We start from the raw sequence: 11,014 nt of genomic DNA, 5'->3' as shown, positions 1-11,014 counted from the left end.
ATCCCTTCACAGATTTATAGGATTGAGGTCTGGAAACTGGGTAGGCACCTCCATGACCTTAATGTGCTTTGTCTTTAACCACTTATTTGTTATCTTGTTGGTATGTTTTGGGTCATTATGCTGAAGGACCTATCTATTAGTGTTCTGGCTGATCGAAGGTTCCATTACAGCACATCATTTTAAATCATTTTAAAATTTAATTTTAAATTTCTTCCATTTCGGAATAATCACACAGTTGTCACCTTCACTCTAAAAAATATTTTGTTGCCTCAACTTAAAAAATTGAGGCAGCAATTTCCACTCAGCTTTTTAAGTTACAAATTTTGCATATTATTAAGTAAATCCAGCAAGTAATTTTTAGGTTTGGCTAACTCAACTTGTTTAACAAACCAACATGATTTACTTTGACCTCCAAAAGCATAATTAAGTTTATACAACCTAATATTTTAAGTTTATACAACCTAATATTTTAAGTTTATACAACCTTAAAATTTCTGGTAATATTAAGTTGAGAAATTACATTAGTTGAGTTACACCAACTAACTTTTTTACAAATATCATACTCACAATTATCCATGCCAATTAGTTTAGGTTTCTATAGTAACTTTTCTAAAATCACACAAAGCCATTTCACTTATTCCAATTTATTATTTTATTACAAAACTTTTTCAAAGTAATACACTTCTGTGTCAATACAACATAAATGAAACATTACGCAGCCCTTTAATTATAAATGACTAAGCAAAAAAAATGTACTTCATGTACATTAACATTAACTTAAATTGGTATCAACTTAGTCAACTTGTCGCAGAATCAAGGAAATGAAAAAAGATTTTAATGTTCAACAACGGAACAATCCAAAGCTAAGGTTATATGTAATGCGAACTTCTCTCAGAACTACATTCATGTAGGACTGCATACAAAAACGTAAGAGGCACATCGGAATGCTACACTCCAATTCACATTCGTTTCACAACAGAAGTTTGCACTTAAGAGACATTACCCGTGGACTGGCTTTAAGCCCATCAAGTTCCAGAAATACCTTCTGGAATACCTCTAGAGTGTTCTTTACTTGTTTTGGGTAGCTCAGATTGAGAGCGTATATAAGCCCCATCATTAAGGCACACGCTCTGGGCACATCAAGGTCTTCCAGGACTGCTGTTCCTTCAATCACAATTTTAGCGATGGCTGGGAGAGACACTGCTGCACGTCTGGTGACTACAATCTTTACCACTTCTTCTGGGAACTGTTCTTCACCATCCTGGCAAGTAAGTAGGTTAAATGGAAACATGTCAGTATTTTATGTGCCATTTAAAAATAAAACACAAAAGAATGCGAGATTCACCTACCAGCTGTTCTCTGAAGAGATCCTCTTCTTTCTCTTTCAGATACACCATCAGGCAACGGATTGCGACCTCTCTCTTTATTTCCACCGAACTCTGGAGAATAAAAAAAGCAAAACAAAACTTAAACTTACAGTTTATTAGGTGAAAAGTCAAAACTGTTACATTTATGTGACTTGCATTGTGCCAAATATTGATTTTAAATATGTTTTTAAAAGAATTAAAGATTTCATCTTTGTAACTACAATTTAAACTGTTTTAAATGCTGCTTTAAATGCACCCTTTGCTAGCAGTAGGATAAGGTGAGTAAAGTAAATGTAACCTAAATGTAGAGACTATTTTAAACTGTTTTTGTTGAGTTGTGTTCTAAGGATTAAACTATAATTGTTAGATGTAAAATATGTGCAAAAGTACCTGTGGACGAGTCTTGCAATGATGTGATAAACCAATAAAAGCTCCTATCCACCCTCTTTAATGTGTTTGTGTAACTTGTCTTCCTCATAAACATTCATTGTGCAGTTGATGAAGATACTTGTAACACTCCAAATTATTAACTCAGGTTAGTCTCCTCAGGTTATCTGCAACATGACCAATACTTACATTAATGTATTCTCAAGTTACCAAGTCACCTTACATGAAAAGTACCTATTTAAATTTACCAACCTCAGTTTGCAATAATGTGACCAAAAGTTATATTAAAGGCCTTTTAACACACTTATGAGGTGCAAGTTTTATTTTTTCTCTCGAAGCTCAGTTAACCATTAAGTTACAAGTACATCACTGTAATCTTGACTTGGACAACCCAAAAAAACAACAAAAATAAAAAATAAAAAACATGTTTTGAGTGATGTGCATTTTAGCAAATTTTTACTCTGTCCACCTCCGATTTTCACTTATTCACTTTTCAATAAAAGATAGCCAACAATGCTCCTAAGATAATGAATTAGATAATTAACTTTTGTTGTGTAAGATTATCAGTTATATTCACTTTTTTGATTCTTACCTCTTGCAGCATGTTCCTGATGCGCTCGATCTTAATTTTTGCAGCACCTGCTTTTGAAGAGACCAGGGACATTATTCTTGCGGAATACTGGTCCAGTTTTGCCATGAATGTTGTTTCCAAGTTAACAGTGGTGATCCTTTGGAACTCGTCATTTATCTAAAAAAAAAAAAGACAATCAGTACAACATGATAATGTAATACACAATTTCCCAATTACAAGTTATACTCTAAATTATTTAATAAAATCACCTGTGTTGCATCAAAAAGTGCAGGCCATCTACTTTTGAAGTCACTGACAGGTGGTGCCAGATTAACAACTTCCTGTCTGCGACTCGAGAATGTTTTGGCCATTTTTTCACTGATGATCCGATAGTTGTTCCTCTTCTTCACTTCATCAAGAAGTTGCAATCTTTCCTTTTCCAAACTTTCCTCTGTTTCTCCTTGTGGGTTAGGTGGCAAATAGTTCACCTCAGCCTTTCTTGGCTTTTTAAGATTCTTTGAAGGTGTCTTCTCATGTGCTTGCTTTCTTTTGAGAGAGTTCACATCCAGCTCAGGGCACCCAAGCCCTCTGAGTTTACTTCTGTAATTGCCCATTTTATATTTTAGTCTTTGTTGCCATCCATAGCATCCATTATAGGATCCTGGTTCTTTAAGGCATGGATGCTGTCGAACAAGTGCTTCAGCTACATCTGCTAACTGTGCAGATGTTGGGTAGGCAACATACTGAAAGATCGTTTCAGCCAATTTCTCAAGGATATCTGGAAGAACTGGAATAAAGTTGAGTTTAGTTCCATCCTTTTTGAAAGCTTCATTTCCTGAAGCAAGTAAAAGCTCAGTGTCATAAGCAAAGCGAGGAACAGAAAAACTGGTAGGCCAGCGCTGTTAACGCTGACTCAGATGTTCAGGTGAGGAAGGAATTACTGTATCCTGAGATCCAGATGAGCAACTGGTGCCACAGGACACACTGGAAGTTTCTGACATTGCTGAAGCATTGACCAAGGTCTCTGATGCAGATATAAAGGAACTGTCTACTTCACTAAATGTCAGAGTAACTGTGGGGGGTTCAATAATCTGAACCACCTTGAGTGTGTCCTTGTCCTTGATATCACCTGTTGATGTCAGAGAAAAATATTCTTCTCCAAAGTCAGCATCCTTATAGTGCAAAGTAAACTTTCCATCAACCTCAAAAGTGTCTTTCACAATAGATTCAAGTTCCTCCACTGTTCCAGGGATTCCATGTGGTAAGTCCAATTTTCGAATGTTATGGTCTTTGAGTATCAGGGCTCGCAAAATCGCTAGCCCGACGTCCCGGGGCTAGCGATTTTTCCAGTCAGGCTACCAAAATCTATCTCAGCCCTGTCCGTCGGGCTATCATAGGAAGGAAAAATATGTGTCAATGCTTTTGGATTTTCTTTCGCAAATGTAGCTGAGTAATTATGTCATTGGCATCGATGAGCCTCTGTCAATATACGACATATTGAAATCGTGTTTGAATTTGTGCTTGTTTTTTTGCTTTCACTTTCACTTTGCGATCGCGCGAACGGTGTGTAGAGAGCGGCAGCACTGATTGGTGAGTGACGATTAATTGCGCACCAATTCCTCTGACATCGTCTTATCACTCATTAGCTTAGGTACTATTCAAACGTGACAAGTGAAATCTCCCACAGCAAGCTTAAACATGTGAGAGGTTGATTGCGCAGAGAATCGCTGACCGTTATGTGAGTACCTGTGTAAAAGCAGCAGGATTTACGCCGGTATTTTAGTTCTGCTGAGCCAAATAAGACAGGTCAGGGTGAAGAAGGGGCAGCCAATGAAAAGCCTACCACAAAACGGAAAAGTTATGACAAATCACACTGAGGCAAAAAGAAAGCTCAGCTTTTTTGGTTTCATGGACAAAAGAATTTATGTGGCTGGAATATGACGAGCTAAATAACATGATGTTCTGCCAGGTGTGTCGTGAGTTACCTCGATATCTGAGTCGCCAAGCGCCTTTGTTACTGGGACCAGTAATTTTAAGAAAGACCCCATCAGAACCCATGAGATATGCAAGAAATGCGTTATTGCCCAGTCTGCAATATCTTTCCCAGAACAAACAGCAATTGCAAAAAAACATACTAAAAATAAACTAAGCACAAGAAGAAGTCCTGAAAAATCTTTCAAAAGCATACTATGTTGCAAAGAGTGAACTACCATTGTCAAAATTTAGCAGTCTTTGCAAACTTCAAAAAGCAAATGGCCTAGATCTTGGTTCCACTTACCCCTTACCCTTGACTTCAGTGGAAATTTCAGATTCAGGATCTGACACAGACTGATTCATGTTCTACACAGTTCTTACAAGTTCATAGAAATTTCTGTTCAATTAGAAACAAGTATTTGAGTTGATGATTGTAATTTTTATACAGTTGTTGTGATTTGTATTTTAACAATTTTCTGATTAATTTTTGTTTCCGTTACAATATTATACTTTAATGTATAATATTGTAAAGGAAACAAAACATTAAAAAATTAATTGCTCTCTTTTTTATTCGGGCTACTTAAATTTAGTTTGGGCTACCAAAAACTGAAGAGTGCCTGCCTGAAGGGCTACCAGAGATTTTGAAATTTTGCGAGCCCTGAGTATGATCCGAAGTTTAGCAGGATGAGACATTGAGATACCTACATAAAAAAGGAAAACAAAAAACGAAACAGAATTTGGGACTTCAGGCAGAGCAACAGACTTGAGGCAGAGCAAGGTAGTTGTACTACTAAATGTCTAATTATTGATTGAACATTACTATCCACAAAATTATACCATTTGAGCTATAGTGAAAAACTAAAATAAGGAAGACAAAGCAGCTTTGACAATACTGTATTGAAATGGCTACTGTGCCTTCTATGGCACATAGATGTGGTGCTTTAGGGTCACCATACGCTTCCCTGCTACAGTGTATGCTGCCAGTGGGATGATATCAGACAGATCACTGGGCTCAATAACTTTAACACTTCTTGTGTTTTCAAGCTCAAAGCTCCTGAAATGTTCAGAATACCATGCATTTAAGCATTTCACAATGAAGCCAACATTTCCATTAACTACAACCATCTGAGTCAGTTCCACAAAATCTGGCAGACCACCTGTTGATCCATGTGCCAGGATCATTCCAGTGGTGTAACAGGTGCCACTGTAAGACACAGTATTTGCCATCTGGACATTTGACTCCCCAGGGAAGTTATTTTCCACTGCTTTCCTAATGTCTTCTCTTAGCACAGTCAAATTCACAGTTAATAGTTTTGTTGCCTGTAAAGAGGGCTGGGCTGTTTGATTTCCATGTAGATGGTAGGCAATCATTAACTGATGCTTCACTGATAAAGACAACAGAATGTTTCGAAAACAGTGGGTATGCCTCACCACACGCTTAAAAAAGCTGTGCTTGGCTTCAAAACGCATAGTCCACAGAAAAACAAGTGGACCAAAAGCTTTTATGAGTTGTGGATAGTGCTCTAGGAAATGATGTTTTGGTATCAGTCTTTCCTGTGGGAAAACTTCCTGAAATCTTTGCCGATGCTCAAAAATCTTGCTGTCAAGAAAACAAATTGTTGAATCTGTATGAACAGATGAAAGGACAAGTTCAACTATATCCTTAAGGTTGAGAAGCAGCAGCCATGCTGGCTCACTCTCTGGTATTCTTTCCCCAACTATAAGGGGGAGGAGGCAAAGCAAAGCCCAGTTTTCATGCGCATTCCCTCCAACTGTTTTTTTTGTTGCAAAATTCAATGGAACTGGTTGTGGTGCATCAGTTTTATCAGCCCATCTGTATGGAAACTGTTTAATTGATTTGTTGAGCTCGTCTAGAGTAAAACACTTTCCCTTGATTAAGGTACTAAGGCAAAGTGCTAATTCCAAAGGTACAATACCTTCAAAGAGATCATGTAGCAAATCTGGCGGATAGCCAGATAAAACATCAAAATGTTTTAGGTTTTCGGTCAGTGGGCACAGTTTTTTTACTCCATAACAGTGAGAATCATTTTTATCTTCTTTTACAGTGTCAACATGTTCCCTGTGTTCTTGTACTGTTCTTTGACTAAATGCTCCACTTCCAACATCACTTACTTGGATTTGGGACTGTTCTCCAAGACAAAACCTGCAGACATACGCACTTGAGAAACTCTCCACAAATCCTCAGAGAGAGTGTGCACCAAGGTTGTCTGCAACAACACAAAACACAGTTCCTTTGACACATATGCCTAATGAGGGAATGTAAAGTCCTTCTTCTTCTAGGCATGCAAGATCTTTCAACAGTGGCTCAAAGACAGCACTGTAACCAAATTGTTTTATATCATCAGATTTGCATAGAATGGCTAGGTAGATTGATGTCAGTGAGGACCTGAGCAATGGTGGTACATTAACTAAAACCCAATATACTGCTGTAATTTTGTGCTTTTTTCTTGAGGTGCCAAGTGGATTACACACTTCAAACTCATCCACATACAAAATGAGGGAAATGGCTGGACTCTCTTCTGATAACAGTTTATTGTTTTTAAAATTAGTGCCATGACGAAATGACGTGTATTGTGTTTCAGAGCTAGTATCTGTTTCAGAGGCCTGTGTGAGGAAATCTTGGATCTCCTTTTTTTTCAAGACTTCATTCAGGGACTTTAAAACAGGTACATACTGGAAACTTCTCCGGTCCCCAACACTAAGCAAATAATCAGTGGGTTCCACCAAACAAAAATGCTCCTTGAAATATTTGCTTCTTTTGTAAGAGGTAGAAAGAGGACCTTTATTTCCAAAAGCCAATGTGATTGGGTTGCACTGACAGAGGTCTGCCACCATATCTGAAATCACTAAATCATCAACAGCACAATTATGCTTTTTTAGGCTTAACTGTAAAATCTGTTTTAGAATAGGACCTGAAGCAGAGGAAGAAATGAATTGTAACTGTTCAACTAATTCATCAATACACCTGCGAGGTACATTGTATATACTTTCCAATTTTAGTAGTAGGTGGCTAAATGTTTCTCAATTAAATTAGGCAATTCACCTAATTTAATTGAGAAACAATTCATTTCTTCATCCTCTGCATTTGCTTCATCTTCACTCAATGGATTTTCAATATGTTCCTCAAGAGGATCATCTCCTGTATTCAAACGATTGACACACCTCTGTATCAGCTCAGGCTTGAAGTCATCCAATGAGTGAGGAGTGTGCTTTCGGTTCCTATGAGAAGCATATGTTCCATGAACATTTGTTCTGAAGTTACAGTTTTCAAAAACACAAGCAACAGTTTCCAGTTTTTTTAAATGGTGCCCAATATGCTTAAAATATTCCCTTTCAGTCGAAAATGTCCTTAAAGAGCAACATGGACATTTGAAAGATAAGACCTCTGAAAATGTCACTGTATCAGAGGATGAATGGCTTCTTGATAAATGGCTTCGGAGGCTACTCCATGTTTTAAATGAGCAGTAACAATCCCAGTATAGGCAAGGCATAAACAGTCCACCATGGCTATGTCTAAGCCTGTAATGCTTTAAGAGCTCACTCCTTCTTGATGTTTCAAATTTGCAAATTTTGCAAGTCCAATGCATTTTGAAATTTACTGCAAGCTTTTGTAATGCAAAGAATTATTGAAGCTTTTGAGTTAACAAGCTATTTTAAGTATAAACCTTCTCTAAAACACTACAATGCAACACTGAAAAAAATGAATCATAAAGACTGAACAAAATTGAATTTTAAAATTTACATCTACAGACTTCAGTTTAAACTCGTAATAAGGTGTCAAATCCAAATGTGTAAGAGAAATTTCTTTTAAACTATTTAAATACCACTGTGGACATGCCACAATCCCACACTTTACATTATGCTTACAATTACAGAAAGCAAATGCAAGTCGTATGCACACAAACACAAAATATTGTTTTTGGGGTTTTTTTGCTAGGTCAACCAACTTTAACCTCAGGCAGAGTTCCCAGTCGAGCTTAGAACATCAGCACAATTGATATAAATACTTTTAGTCAAGGATAAATTCACCACATTTTACTCTGTAAGTAATTAGTTACCTCACCCGAGACCATCTTGTGGAAACACGAATTTACTCTGACACCATGATAAAAATGCAGGCAGCTGCTGACCGGTTAATTTGAACATATACGGGTTCAAATTGAACATGCTCTGCTGTCGGCATGGTCTATCAGCTAACCAAATGTACCCTGACAAGTCACATATTTTAATTGTATCTGTACTCTTTTATTTGTGAGGAACGTTTGCTAGCTAAAAGAAACGGCTAGCTAAACTTAAAAAACAACAACAACAACTCTACTCTGCTAAATTACGATTAAAACCATCAAATTTCAGTTTTTTAAAGATGACATTTTAAAGTGTACAAATATAACTTGTAATTCATCCATTTAAAATTCAGTACTTACTTAACTCACCGAACACAGTCAAGGGCAAACACACCTCTTCTCCCACGAGGCCACAAGAATCCAGAAACTGTTGTGCACGATACGAACATATGCTACGGGGTTGCCCTCTGCTGTCTGAACAGTCTCAATTCAAACAGGAAGGATGTTGAAACTCATTTTTACATGTTACACAAACTTAATATTTTCTGTTGTTGATTGATGACAAAAGTATTTTATTCAATATACTCAAACATTTAAGTTAAGGAGCTGTTTTTTAATTTTTGTGTTGCACTGACTTTTAACATTGATTAGTCAACTCACTGAAACGTGTACATGTAGACAACTTACTTTTTTTTAGCAGAAAAGTGGTTTTTTGTTAAGTTCTACCGACAAACACAACGAATATTTTTTAGAGTGTTCTCACCAAGCTTTTTTGCTAATTGTCTTGTCTTTTGCTAATCTCCCTTGTGCAGGTCTATAATCTTCTCCCTGACATTTTTTTGACAGGTCTTGCCTTGGAGAGGTTGAAATGAAAGAAATCGTGCTTTATACACATACCCACATAGCAAGCAGGTCTGGCCTGGATCTGGTATCAAGCCGGCACTGCTGGCTGACTGCTGGCATGGTAAGTGGTATGTCATCCAGATATGGGCCAGGCCTGGCATAGATGGCACTGTCTATGTGATGGCATGCCACATCTGGCTCGATTGTGGTTTGGTTTATGTGGCCCAGGCCCATAGAAAACAGGTCTGGCCCAGATCTGGCATCAAGCTGGCACTTCTGACTGATTTGACCAGGACATGTCCTTCAATGCACATATTAAACAAATATGTAAGACTGCTTTCTTCCATTTGCGCAACATCTCTAAAATTAGAAATATCCTGTCTCAGAGTGATGCTGAAAAACTAGTTCATGCATTTATTACTTCCAGGCTGGACTACTGTAATTCACTATTATCAGGATGTCCTAAAAACTCGCTGAGAAGCCTTCAGCTAATCCAAAATGCTGCAGCAAGAGTACTGACAGGGACTAGAAAGAGAGAGCATATTTCTCCTGTTTTGGCTTCCCTTCATTGGCTTCCTGTTAAATCCAGAATTGATTTCAAAATCCTGCTCCTCACATACAAGGTCTTAAATAATCAGGCCCCATCTTATCTTAATGACCTTGTAGTACCATATCACCCTATTAGAGCACTTCGCTCTTGCACTGCAGGCCTACTTGTTGTTCCTAGAGTATTTAAAAGTAGAATGGGAGGCAGAGCCTTCAGTTTTCAGGCCCCTCTTCTGTGGAACCAACTTCCAGTTTGGATTCGGGAGACAGACACTATCTCTACTTTCAAGATTAGGCTTAAAACTTTCCTTTTTGCTAAAGCATATAGTTAGGGCTGGACCAGGTGACCCTGAATCCTCCCTTAGTTATGCTGCAATAGACGTAGGCTGCCGGGGATTCCCATGATGCATTGAGTTTTTCCCTTCCAGTCACCTTTCTCACTCACTATGTGCTAATAGACCTCTCTGCATCGAATCATATCTGTTATTAATCTCTGTCTCTCTTCCACAGCATGTCTTTCATCCTGTTTTCCTTCTTTCACCCCAACCGGTCGCAGCAGATGGCCGCCCCTCCCTGAGCCTGGTTCTGCCGGAGGTTTCTTCCTGTTAAAAGGGAGTTTTTCCTTCCCACTGTCGCCAAAGTGCTTGCTCATAGGGGGTCATATGATTGTTGGGTTTTTCTCTGTATTTATTATTGTGCTATCTACTGTACAATATAAAGCGCCTTGAGGCGACTTTTGTTGTGATTTGGCGCTATATAAATAAAATTGAATTGAATTGAATTGAATTGACTGGTGTCATGGCAGAGTGTATGTCAACCAGATGTGGGCCAGGCCTGGCAATGAGGCACTATTTATGTTCCTATTTTCCTATTTTAGTTAGAAGACCCAAATGCCATGTTACAATGCTATATTGCTATGGTAGCCAACGTTTCAAATGCAGGTTTGACAGGTTTGTGAGTGTACACTTTATCCAAAACCTAGTGACAGTTTACTCATATTTGCAAGTGGGTGGCTGTAGCTCAGGCGGTAGAGCAGGTCACCTAGTGATTGGAAGGTTAGTGGTTCAAGCCCTGGCTCCTCCAGTCTGCATGTCGTGAGTGTGAATGTGTATGAATGTAGTTAGGAAACACTCAGTTAAGAGAAAGTGTGTAATTGGGTGAATGTGGCATGTTGTATAGAGTACTTTGAGTAATCCGGGAGAGTAGAAAAATGCTATAAAAGAATCGGTCCATTCACTGTC

The 11,014-nt window shown here is 38.1% G+C and overlaps 2 protein-coding genes and 1 long non-coding RNA gene across 4 annotated transcripts in view; 1 reads left to right on the top strand and 2 right to left on the bottom strand.

Annotated features, from left to right (window-relative positions):
• LOC100711262 (malate dehydrogenase, cytoplasmic) overlaps positions 1-11,014 on the bottom strand; it is an 868,968-nt gene that overhangs the window by 524,958 nt on the left and 332,996 nt on the right. The gene's annotated exons all lie outside the window — the stretch shown is intronic.
• On the bottom strand, positions 629-3,952 carry LOC109200132 (uncharacterized). 2 transcript variants are annotated; one of them, XR_003220603.1, is made up of 5 exons: positions 2,595-3,215; positions 2,347-2,502; positions 1,758-1,921; positions 1,350-1,439; positions 929-1,261 (listed from the first exon to the last, which is right to left on the bottom strand). XR_003220603.1 is itself a non-coding variant. In XM_019355591.2 (4 exons), exons 1-4 carry the CDS (start codon positions 2,937-2,939, stop codon positions 971-973), a joined length of 882 nt encoding a protein of 293 aa, XP_019211136.1. In that variant the 5' UTR covers positions 2,940-3,952; the 3' UTR covers positions 629-970. The 2 variants fall into 2 exon arrangements, 1 of the variants encoding a protein (XP_019211136.1); XM_019355591.2 differs by lacking the exon at positions 1,758-1,921 and having other exon boundaries at positions 629-1,261; positions 2,595-3,952.
• Positions 1,135-1,813, top strand: LOC112847198 (uncharacterized). Its single transcript, XR_003220607.1, has 2 exons — positions 1,135-1,268; positions 1,389-1,813. It is a non-coding gene; the product is annotated as an uncharacterized LOC112847198 (long non-coding RNA).

Source organism: Oreochromis niloticus, linkage group LG6, assembly GCF_001858045.2.
Source record: "Oreochromis niloticus isolate F11D_XX linkage group LG6, O_niloticus_UMD_NMBU, whole genome shotgun sequence".
Classification (NCBI taxonomy): domain Eukaryota; kingdom Metazoa; phylum Chordata; class Actinopteri; order Cichliformes; family Cichlidae; genus Oreochromis; species Oreochromis niloticus.
Note: the sequence above shows the minus strand (reverse complement) of the source record. Positions and strands in the feature narration are given on the sequence as shown.